This window comes from Atta colombica, unplaced genomic scaffold (assembly GCF_001594045.1).
Source record: "Atta colombica isolate Treedump-2 unplaced genomic scaffold, Acol1.0 scaffold198, whole genome shotgun sequence".
Classification (NCBI taxonomy): Eukaryota; Metazoa; Arthropoda; class Insecta; order Hymenoptera; family Formicidae; genus Atta; species Atta colombica.
The window spans coordinates 780306-793409 of NW_017259291.1; the positions used below are offsets into that span (position 1 = coordinate 780306).

At 34.2% G+C, this 13104-nt stretch overlaps 1 protein-coding gene across 3 annotated transcripts in view; it reads left to right on the plus strand.

Annotated features, from left to right (window-relative positions):
• The first annotated feature begins 2991 nt into the window (after positions 1 to 2991).
• Positions 2992 to 13104, plus strand: part of LOC108687057 (ubiquitin-conjugating enzyme E2 H) — a 55499-nt gene continuing 45386 nt past the window's right edge. Inside the window, exons 1-2 of one of the 3 annotated variants that reach the window (XM_018192664.1) lie at positions 2992 to 3439; positions 4020 to 4395. In XM_018192664.1, the coding sequence (XP_018048153.1) occupies positions 4343 to 4395 (53 nt within the window). In that variant the 5' untranslated portion in view covers positions 2992 to 3439; positions 4020 to 4342. The remainder of the gene's footprint in view (positions 3440 to 4019; positions 4396 to 13104) is intronic. The other 2 variants (XM_018192665.1, XM_018192667.1) reach the window with 2 other exon arrangements.

Sequence of the window (13104 nt, forward strand, 5' to 3'; positions counted from 1 at the left end):
AGAGAGAGAGAGAACGTATTTAGTTTTTACTTTGTAATTCGAATTATAAAGAAGCCTCGTATGATATCTTACTACATCGTATACATTATATATTACATACATATCATTATTGGGCATTCATCTATCATTTGTAACGACCATATTTGATCATGATTGATAGTACTAAGAACTCATTCATGATTTACCACGGCATGCATTTTGAAAGTAACAATTTCATACAGAAAGTATGTGCCAACTTACTTAAGCCTCCCATTCAATAAAGTCAGTTTTTTATTATATACATTGTTATATATATATACATATATATATATATATATATAAAGTATTAATGCAAGTCTTTCACTTTAGATACGCTACGGAATACAAGGCGTGAACTTTTGCACAAATCTGTTATTCAAAATTAGATCAGAAACTGTGTTTAATGATATTTTTTAGATAAATGTGGATGTACTTAACGTATAATATCGACATACTTAATGTAGTACTTATTATATAGGCACTGACTATAAAATAGCGTCTTATAAGTAAGGTGCAATAGAGTTTTTCTCCGTATACCGTCTTCATGCTAGTGGATATTAATCAAATAATGTAGCGATATTTAAACTAGACATACATAAGCGGAGATTTACAGAAGATTATTTTTTATCTTTATAAAAATAATTAGTTCACGTTATTAATCAAGTAGCGACTCAATCATTAGTCCAAGATTTTCTAATGGTTTCAGTGATAATCAATACCGTTTCGACGTTATGTAAAAGAAACGAAGTTATGTATTGTATCGAAAGCAATTGTATTTATAAGTATTTATAATCTCGACGATAACACTGTACACCGCTTTGCATTCGTAACATTTTTATATAATTTTTATACACTTTTTAAATAAACGAATCTGTTGTAGTCATTTTGCGCGATATGACAAATTTAATAAACATCTATCCTATATTCAAGTACCGAAAGGAACATTGAAAGATACACAGAAAGAAGATTTTATTGAGATATTAAAAAATTTAGCAAAGATCTGAAAATAATTGCGTTGAATTATCAAAATAATTAAGTAGAACATTTAAAGTATATATCACACTACACTAAGGATTATGAATTGAAGAATTCGGTCAATCAGAATAACACAGATTAAAATTAAAATTATCTGACTAGTCAAATTCTAATCTTTAATTCGGAATCTTCAGCATAGATTCCAATGAATAGTGACATGCTTAAGCATTTAAGCAAAAGGATGATTTTGCTGAAATATCTAAAAATTTAGCTAAATACAGATCTGAAAATAATTTTGTTTGAACGTTAAAATAATTATGGATGTTCAAATTTATGGAAATTGCTAAAATGTCAAAACTTATTTTGTAGCATTGTTTATCATGCTTGATCACTCTTTGATGATCTATTTTAACGAAATTTACTTCAGCAAAATCATTCCGTGTGACAACGATTGCTTTTAGCAGGGAAAGCAGTTTTGCAACTGTTGTAAAATTCTTGAATATGATTGTTTATACATTTAGATTCAATGAAGAACTAAGGGCAAAATCAATTGTATTAATTAAAGAATTTTGCAACTTTGTAGATTCTTTAATAGAAATAAAAAATTGAAAGAGATAAAAAATTTAAAAAATTAAAAAATTAAAAAATTTTTTAAATAATCAAGAGATTCTAATATATGATAGATTCTTCATTAAATCTTAATAAATAAAACCATTCATATATTAAAGATTTATTATACGTTTTTAACAAAATGTAAAAATTATGAAAAAATTACAGATTTTTTATATTCAAAAGTAATACAAAAAATTTGGCGAAGTTTAGAAACTGGACAAAAAATTCTTTCAATAGACATATTTAAAAAAAATAATTAAGATATATGAGCAATTTTTAATTTAAATTGTAAAATTGTGTTATTGTATAGACCTTATTAAATTGCTTCATGTGTATATAATATTCATTTTTATATGAAAGGTATAAATTTTCAATCAATCATTTGTTACAAAGACTATACACTTGATATATTCTTAAAAAATTGTCAAACAATTAACAGCAAAGCTATTTATTCTGTTGAACAGTCAATGCTGCAAAAAATTTTAACATTCTAACACCTGCAGTTTGAGCCTATTATATAATTATTTTGATGGTAAACAAAAATAATAATTTTCGGATTTGTACCTAATTAACTCTTACCGTACAAGATTGGATCACTAATGGCTGAGTGATTTCCATTCGTGTAAGTTTTTTTGAGTCTTTCGGCAATTATAATAATTATACCACATTTTATTATTTTCCAAAATGAAATCAATATTTATTCTAGAAAATTGAAAGTATGTTAACATTTTTTGAATCTAAATTTTGAATAGGTGTAAAAAAACGGACGAAGATTCTAGTGACCCATATTTGGATAGATGAGGCACCAAATTGTACTATGTATTGTAAGGGTTAAATTCTTATATATTTCAGGCAAAATTATTCCTTCACAAATATCGGTATCCTTTAAGTCCAAAATTGTTTCGTGACTATGAAAAAATTTATATAATTTATGTAAAAAATTGTTTTTAAAATTAAATCAATATCAATATATTTACACTGAGTACTTGATGCGCATAGTAATTTTCTATAAAATTATCTTAATTTTAGCAATGTATTTAAAGAATGATGTAGTAAACATGATACAATATGCAAAATGATTAACTAAATACACATATCATGTATATGTTTACATGTATCTCCGAAATTAAGAGAATTTAATAGAAAATTACTAATTAGTATTCATATCAAATACAGGATATAAATATAAGATTAGTAAGTGATTTCAAAATCCGGGTTATAAAGAATTAAAATACCCGCCGCACGGCTAGCGATGGAAGATGGCGACGTGTTATATATTTGTTCGGAAATTCGGATAACTTCACTCGAGAAGCTGGAGAGATTTTCGCAAAGAAATGGTGCGCACGCGCCGAGCGCTGCTGTCGTCGCTCGTCGGAGGCAGCAGCGTCGGTTGAGCCAGGAGAGTCCAGTGTGCAAGCGACGAGAACGCAATCAGATGGTGGCGAAGATCGTGGATTGACAGGTCGCGGGTTGCACGAGAGAGTGAGAGAGAGAGAGAGAGAGCGAGGGAGCGCGCGCGCGAGAGAGAGAGAGAGAGAGAGAAGGAACAGGCGTTTACGTGACGGCGGTTAGCGTTAGGCTCTCTCTCTGGCAGGAGGACGGGGACGGTTTTTTCCGTGTATACGCGCACGCGAGCCAAGAAAAGAAAAGAGAGAGAAAGAGAGAGAGAAAGAGAGAGAAAGCGACCCGCGAGTGAGAGGAACACGGGCAGTTGACGTGCGCGACGATCTCGTCATCGACGTTGACGAAATGATCCTCTAGCCTCCCTGTGGCTTCCTTGGCCTGATCCACGCGAGGAGTACTTGGAGCAGGAGGTGACCCTTTAAAAGAGAAGGTGAACAATTCTTCTCGCCTCTGGTAGTACTTGAGATTTTTCTTCCACGGGCAGAGAGCGAACGAGGGGAGAGAGAAAGAGACGCACGAATCGTTTATATACACATATACAACGACAGAGAAAGAGAGAGGGAGAGGACGCACACGCGACGCTCACAGCGCGCTTTGTGGAGGAGGGAAACGAAGAAAGGAAGAAAAGAAAGACGGACGCAACGCAGCGCAGCATTCGGACGAACGCAGTTTTCACCTCACGGCGGATTGTTCCACATCGCGTTCACCCGCGTCGAATCGAAGTCGATCGTTCGCGAATCTCACCTCGCCTCGCGTTACTCGCCCTTCGTCAGGGCGAGCCTTCGAAGAAGGAATCTGTCGATCAACTGGTTGATTGTTTGCGTTTACGAGCGTGCCGTCTTTATTTTTTTCTTATCTCTTTTCCTTCTCTTCGTCCGTCGCGCAACGTCCGTGTGCATCTCTCTCTCTCTCTCTTTCTCCCCTTTCGTATATCCGTGCGCTCCCTTCTTCGCTACTAACGTTCTCTCTCTCTTTCTCTGTTTCTCTTTTTCTGTCTCTCGGTCGTTCAGTGCGCTGAATATAAGCTCGGTTTACATTAACGTTGGAGACAGAAGTGCGCGTCACCAGAGTGCCGAAGTACAGGGCCGCAGGAGTTGGCCGTTGAAGAAGGATAATTGTTCCTTCGCTGAAGAAGGATAATTGACGAGGCGTTTGTCCAGAGGGCCCTCCCGGGGCACGACGGAGTGCCTGTCGGGCTCAGCTGATCCACGCGCAGCGGTAGGAGGCGGCGGAAGGAGAGGTAGTGGTGGAGGACGCTACCAGGAGCGCCGCGGGGCGAGGAAGGGCCCCTGCCGAACTCAGCACCGCCGACGAGCGAGCAGCACCGATAAATATGTCGTCCCCCAGCGCCGGCAAGCGACGCATGGACACGGACGTTATCAAACTGTATCCTTGGAGAGCTGCTTTATGAAAGGCCCCCCACTTCCCCCCTTCCTCTATGCTGCGTCCGATAAGTACCTCGTGCGATTCTATACCTATGTTGTGTGGCGGCGCACACGTGAGAGCGAGTCGCGAATGCGCCTCTTCTTTGCATGCGCGCGTCTCTTTGTGCGTGTATGTATCTGCCTGCCTGCCTGCCTGCCTGCCTGCCTTCGTGCGTGTGTTTTATACAGGGTGCTGAAAAGCTACGCGAGAGTAGACCTCTCGCTCGCGATGGGATCCTTTTGGTCTATTGAGTCGACGCAAAAGGTTTGGCATCTTTCCACCGAGTTCTGTTTTATTGAATGATGATAGAGAATTGGAGTTCCCTTTGTGAAGAGAAGATTGAAAACATTTCTTTCCGAATGAGAAAAGGACTATGCCACATAGATGATTTACCTTGATTCTGTGTTGATGCTTTGTTTCCGAATGTTTCGTTTCACAAATGTGACGAACCTTTTGCGTTGATCTGATACGTGAAAAATCTATGTTTCTTTTTTGGAGTGTGCAGTCATTATCTAGTTTCGTAATTTTAATTTCTAGTTTTCTAATTTTGACATCCAATGTAGGCACGATCGACCGTCGCGTTTAAATTCCTTTCCATTAACGTTTAGTTGGTGTAAACAGAAAGATAAGAATTCGTTAGTTGTTTTTGTTTAAATGATAATCTAAAAGTCTTTCAGGGGTCTTATATTTGTGGAAAATTTTCCCCCTGTTTCTTTTTTAAATTAAAAAGATGATAAGTAAATCTGTATCGGCGGAAAAACTATGAATATTGAAGAATAATGATTTCATTAAAAAGATTGAAATATTTCCATTAAACATAGATCGTTTTTTGTAGATTAAAGTTGCATAGAAAGTAAAGATTCAACTTAAAATCTATAAAGAATAATGATTTCATTAAAAATCAAACGTTTTCATTTCATTTTGTATAGACCATTAAAGTTTCATGAAAATTTAAGAATTCAACCAAGGACATCTATAAAGAAAAGCGATTTCATTAAGGATAAAAACCTTTTTCCATTATTTTTCTTTATAGACTATTAAACTTTTATTGAAATTAAAAAAAAAAACTCTTGTCTGACCTCTTGTCTTTTAACTATCAATTCGCAAGCTCGTGCATTCAGTTTTTTTTTCAGCGCTCTGTACCCAACGTTATAAATGTATGCGTGCATGTAGCGAATCGCTGGCTCGCTTATCGAGAACAATAATCACCATGATAATCGACATTTATTGCCGGCGATTGCTGGCAAGAACTCGCGAGAGTAGCAAGTTAGATGTTGGGAAAGAAAAAACTCGCCCGCGTACATTTATTATCGCACGGCGGACATTTAACCCGTCTCGAAATCATCCGCTTTGTCGACGTTTCGGCCACAGCTGTTTTTAACCAGCTGACTCGTAGGCGCTTGCGCGTATGCGTTCGTTCGTGCGTGGACGAGCGTGAGCGAGCGTGTCGTCCCGCTCGCTCGCTCGCTTACGTTCGCTACTCCTTTTGTTTTCCCTCCCTCTCTCTTTCGCGCTCTCTTTCTCTCTGTCCCTCCGACTCCCTCCCCATCGTGCTTTCGAAGACACCTCGTTTACACCTGCCTTTGTTATTTATTTGTGAAATAATCGCGCGGTTCATGCTCCGCCGTTACTGAAGCGCTGATATCATGTCTGATTATTTCGTTCGAATTAGAGATCTTATGACGCAATTTAGTTAAATATTTTTTAGTTAAATATTTGGAACAACCATGTACTATTAAATTTACAGTGTCAAATTTAATTATCGTTTTAGTATAAATTAACAATATATTTAATAAGAGCAGTGATGATATAGCGTTTTTCACTGACAGAGCTTGTGCGTATTCATTGTCAGTGCGCTTTAAAACCGTTGTACACAAATCGACGTATAAATGTATGTTTAATAAAAATATAGAAACGAATTAAATCGCTAAATCCTCAATGCATTTTATTCTGCTATTTGATAAAATATACATTGGGTATTTTATTAATTGAAATATCTCACTTTTACATTCAGATTTAATGTGTACGAGTTTTGCCAGTGAAAAACGCTTAAATTAGATTAAATTTGATACTCTAGATTTAACTGTGATATGGTCTCAAAAATATTTAACTTATATATTATTTATAGTTGTAATATATTATTTATAGTTTTTTTTATAGTAATAATAACTTTCATTATATAGTCAGTTTTGGTTGCCAGCTATACATATTTGTTAATAGAACTATTATTATTATTATTATTTAGCAGTAACAATTATAATAACATGTAATGTAATTACAACAACATGTAATTATACAACTGATAAGAAAAATTCCTAATTAGTTGTGTATTCACATGTTCTAAGATATTAATAATATAATTACATTAATAATTACATTATAAAATAATTGCATTAATAATATTAATGTAATTGTAATTAGAAATATTTATTAAAATTTTTCAATAAGGTCTCTAGTTCTCAAACGAAGCTTTCTTTGTTTTTTTGTTCTTATAACATGCGTGAATAATACTTTCATAACGTTGATTATTATGGTGCAACCGAGAACATAAGAGACTGCGAGTTCGGATACAAGAATTTCAGAGACTCTTCTATTCTTCGCTTTTCCTTCCTTTTTCATCTTTATATCTTTACTATTTTTCTCTATATCTTTTTATTTTTTCTTGCTTTTATTCCCTTTGTTCCCTGTTCTACAAATAGAGCGCCATTCTCGAGAAGAGATCTCTCGGGTCTTCATTCGAAACTCGCCTCGAATTCCGTGGTCCCCTTGTCGAAAAGGAATTCAGAACCACGGAGATAAAGAGAGAAAAAGACAGAAAGAGGGGATACAGAAAGAGAGTGGAGGACAACGAAGAATGTTAATTGAGACGTCACACTCGTCCGTCGTACGCGGCGAATTCGAAGCAAGGCGAACGAAGTGATAGAGCGTCTTTAGCACGCGCGTAAAAATAAAGCGGTCGACGACAGTCTCTATATATTCACCAGCTGAATCGCGCCGCACTGACGTACGTATTAACACGGGTCGATATGTATTTCGCATACCTTCGTCATGCAACGGCAACGAAAATGCGACGGCGGTCGCAGTTTCAGTGACGGGATTTGCGAAGGTCAGTCACATCGGCGAACTCTCTGTCGACTCCGATTGGCAATGGGAGAATTTTTATCGTGACTATCGACGAGTCACCGGGCTGCTCCAACGTGGATATCTTTTGGATATTTTTTTTCTCTCTAAATCTGAATTAGTGGATAATTGATTTATCTAGTGGTATATATTTGGTACTGGATAAAAGCGAAATTCAACTGAAAAAGAAAGAAAGTGTGGATATTATATAATTAAAATATCGTTATTTGCATGTCAGTTCCAATCTTCCAATATCATATACATTGAATTTATATTACTAAAAAGTACATATAAAGTAAATTTATATGTACTAAAGTAAGGTTAATTAGAGTTATATAAGGTTAATTAGATAGGGATTCCATTTTCATTCAGTGATTACTAATGGCATGCTTAGAACTGATATCAGATTATCCACTGATAATTCGATTATAGATAGTTTCATTATAAATCCAAGTATGTGATAAAATATCTTCATATATACTAAAAAGAACAGTTTTTAAAGTTTTTATAAGCTAAAAATTTAGCTATAAATGCAGATCTGAAAATAATTTTATTAAACATTAAAATAATTTTATTAAACATTAAAATAATTATATAAAACGTTTAAACGTTGATGATAATGTTACAAAAAAGTTTTAATATTGCAACTGTTATGTAAAATTTTTTAATATGATTGATTTTGCGTTTAATTCTTCACTGGATCTAAATATATAAACCAATCATATTAAAGAATTTTACAATAATTGCAAAATTACTTTCTTTGTTGAACGCAACCATTTTAATGTCTGTAATGGCATCAGAAGAAAGGAATTGCTGGCCAGTAGCCTTTTCTAATTGGTCAGGAGACACAAACGTGAATGCAGACCCAATTTTCAACCAATAGTGTAATACAAGCATTAGGTATATAAGCAGTTTATAATTAATAATTACGCATCTTGCATAATTATTTTAATGATCCAAACAAAATTATTTCAGATTTGCATCTAACTAAATTTTTAGATATTCCAGCAAAACCGATCTTTCTGTGATTTAATTTTCCGTGTAAAAATAACACTATACTACATAAATGGATTTACACATTTAAAATATAATGTGTAATGTAGTGTAATTTTTTATATGGAAAACTAAATCACGCATAGTATATATTCATATATGAAAATACTTATTCTATGAAAACATTGGAAAAAATTGGATTTGTAGTGTTATCACGAAACATGGCGATCTCATTTAATGTACCTGTTGCTGCACAGAAAGAACAATGTTGTTGAAGTATCTACAAAATTAGTACCTAAATACAGATCTTAAAATGATTTTATTAGATCGTCAAAATATCCTTTTGTGACATCAGAGTTGCGATTCACTACTTTATCAAGTGTTCAAAGCGTTTTTTTTATTGTAATTATTTAAAATCAGTTAATAAACTTTATTATATTTCTTATCTATAAATAAACAGAAGTTTTATATTATTTGTTTTCTTATCCATTTTGTATATTGAGCATGTGAAAGATGAACTGAACAAACTCAGACGACAAGACAATACGTATTGTCTAGATTCTAAACAATATTTGTAAAAGACATTATAAAGAGATCTTCTAGACTCTAGAAGATCTTTTTATGATGTCTTTTACACATCTTTTTGATCTAAAAAAACGTTTTATGATATCTTTATGACATCTCTTAAGCTCATTTTCACATGTATGATATCTAAAAATTAAATGTTACTAAGAGATTCAATGAAATTCATTCATGAATTTCCTGGTAATATTTTATCTTTAGATAACCGTATATTACGAAAAGTGGCCTTAGACACGCATATTGTCTGTTAAAGATCCGACTCCACCTTCCTGGATCCGTTCTGAAAATTCATTACCATTAAAGGGATGTAATCATATATGATGTGTAAGCAATGATGCAAAAAGTTTCGACACTTTGGCAACTTGATTAGCACCCTACATAATTATTTGGACTAATAAAATTATTTTCAGATTTGTAGCTTTTCTAGATATTTTAGCAAGACTGTTCTTTCCTAAACTTGAAAGAGAAAGAGGGATTCTTTGCGCGTAAACTAACGGGGTCTGATAGGTTAGCGCTTAGACGGTCCTTTTCCTTCCACAAAGAGCGAGCAATTAACCATCCGATGCGCTCGAGAGATAACGCAGACAGAGAAGAAAGAAAGTTTAATTACGTCAAAGTGCTGTCCTGTAATCGACATTTCTTGTTCATTTCTCAATAATCTCACGATACGCCGTACTCTTTCCGCAGTCGACAAAAAAAAAAGGAAAATGCGTCGCATCTTCGATTCTCGATAATTCCTCGATAAGACCTCTTCTTTCGGTTTCATTCCCTCTTTCTTTTACAATATGTTTACTGGATTTTTTACGCGCGTGGCGCGAATGATAGCGCGCGTGTCGGTAATATAATTCTTTTATTCATCGCGATAAACGCGACGCGCGGGTTCGAAGGTCATTCCTCGTGGAGAGCTTCGGGGATTATTATAGAGCGGGTTCCGAGGAAGAGAGACACTCTGGTAGATATACGGGGACCCGACGCGACGCGAATCGATACGCGCCTCGAGAAACACATCGTGCGTTTAATTATCGTACCGGGCAGAATTATCTCGTGGCAGCGGGAGCGAGCAAGCCAGCGAGGCTAACCGCGCGATACGTTCACACGTCCCGGCGTGCCATATTACATTGTCGAGACATAACACGTGAGATATAGATACAGGGAGGAAAAAATGCAACGTAACAGGCTTTGAAATAGCGATTACGGTCGAAGCAGATAGCGTCAGAATTGAATTTACTTTAAAAAATACGAGTGTTGATTTAACATCATATATAACTCTCGTCGTATTGGTGTTTATTACGGTTGGCAAAAAATAACATTTTTTTTTAAGAACAAAACATTGTGTTATTTTTAAGCATGTTTTAGTTATTTATACATGCTGTAAATAATATATATAGAAAACACATTAAAACATGTCGATTAAGCATGTTTTAAATAATTAAAAACATGTTTAAAACATATTGCCATATCCTAGTTTATATTAACACCGACATGATACATTTGATACTAAAAGAATTGATTTTAAATCCATACTGTGTTGGTATTGATAGAAACATACATATAAACTGGATTTAATACCACATGGTGTTTATATAATTTTTATGATATTTATATTAACATCAACATGGTGTAAATTTCAAGATGTTTTTTTAAGATTTAAACGTTATATCGACATCATGTTGATGTTGATATAAATACTAACATGAGAATTAATATATAATATACTGTAGTGTTAAAACACTCATATTTCTTTATAGTGTCCAATTTTGACTCTAACTGTTTCGATCATAACTTCTGCAACGTCTGTTATCTTAAATTCATGATATTAAATCCACACGATATTGATAACAAAATGGTGAGAATTATAACATAAACATGGTATTAAATCTACTTACTATATTTTTTATTAGGAGCGACGAGCGAAAGTGAAAATCTTAATTTTAAAGAGACTGATGTAGAATCTTTTACAGATTTTCTTATACGAATTGCCAAAGATATCTCTTACGAATTAATATAATTCGTAAGAATTTGATATTATCGTTGTTTACGAGCCAATTGATTTAATCAAGTCCAGATTGGCGAACGAAAGTCAAAGTTTCAAGAAATTTTATGAGATTCTGTTCTAGCTGCGCGTTGTTTACGTGTTAAATAACACAAGCGTTTCTCCGTTTCTCAAGCCACGAGATATCTCTGTGAGATGCGTAGCTCAGTATCGTGACACCGAGCACGATTGAGATTATTCTCGCATAGAATAGACCTTTCAGATCCCGTTTTCATTATCTGATCAACTTGTAGTTTAGTCTTACATAATCTCACTTAATTTGATGATAACGTAAAAATTGTTAAAAAAGTTTTTCTAACTTTATGATTAATTACTAAACTAATAGTTTCATACTGGTAACTTTTGATTAAACTTAATCTGATGATAATGTAAAAATTATGTTTCTCTAGTTATAATTAATCATAAAACTCATGATGGTTTTATATAGTGAATAACTTAGGCAAGATTTCTCATTTTCTGGTCAACTTGTGGTTTCAGGAGACGCGTGTCTCGGTGCTAAGCCATAAGCCTTTAAATTTAACCTCACTTAGGCCCGTTTTCACAGTATATGGTTACCTAAAGATTAAAGATTACCAAGAAATTCATGAATAAATTTCATTAATAAATCTCTTGATAACCTTTAACTCTTTAGGTAACCGTATATATTGTGAAAACGAATTTTAACTTGACGATAATGTAAAAATTCTATTTTTACATTATCTAATTTTTTTTCTAATTATGTTTAATCACTAAACTGATGATTTTAGTGAATAACTTCCAAAGTTATCACTATAAAACCATCAAGTTAGTAATAATCATATAATAACATAGAAAAACACAATTTTTTACATTATTATCAGATTAAATTTAAATCGTAAGTTAACCAGAAAGTAAAAAATTGTGCCTAAAAGTCATTCACATTACAAAACCATCAGTTTGATAATTGATCATACATAGAAAAGTGCGATTTTTATATTGTCATCAGGTTAAGTTAAACCAGAAATTAATCAACAAATGAAAATCGGGTCTTTAATCGGTATATACCTCCATTTTATTGCATCTAATTTTACTGTAATACCATTGGTATGCCAGTATTCGTAACAGGTGGAATATCGCGCGGTTTGCTAATCCAATTTGCATCGCGCCTCGGTCGCGAAGTCGCGCTCGGCAGAGCTCGTTAACCCTTTCGCTATGGCATATTAAATTTGCTTTTCTCGAGATTACGGCTAAACGAGACGATTAATTCGTTTTAAGATTATCACCGCGACACGCGGCCTTGTGCACTTTTGATATTTTCATACGACTCAACGCAGGGCCGGCACGGAAAGTGACGATGTTACAAATGAATGCCAGCAAAGAGTTCCTGATCGATCATTCTCAGATTCTCCGAACGTATCTCGAAGTTATCGTGGAAGTTCTCGATCTGCGACGAATATAAAGAGTCATTAGAAACTGCGTAGAGTGAATCTGAATTTAGCTCTTTATCTATAACTTGATTTAATCGTTTTGTTTATTTAAGAAAGTGTTGGAATTTAGAAATTACGTTGTGTCAACATTATTGAATTTATTTCTTATTTCCTTCTATTCTTGTGAAATTGTTTCAAAAATTAATTATTGTTCTTTTCAATCAGTATAGTACACGAAGAAAAAAAAATCGCGTCCCATAGACTAATATTACAGTATATGACTTTGATATCAGCTGATTGAATTTTCGTGATCGGGAAACGTCACTGGGTCGCCTTATCTCGAAAAGAGCAGCGCACCGAATTCTGTTCTAGCTATTGATAAACGCATCATGTTTATCATGATAACAAGTCCATCATGATAACAAGGCCATCGGATAAACCAAACTGTAATATATCTCGGGAATTATATTTGAACGTTTACTTTCGTCGGTTCTGCCGTGATTACAGGTAACAACCGATGTTTACGATTTCGCAATA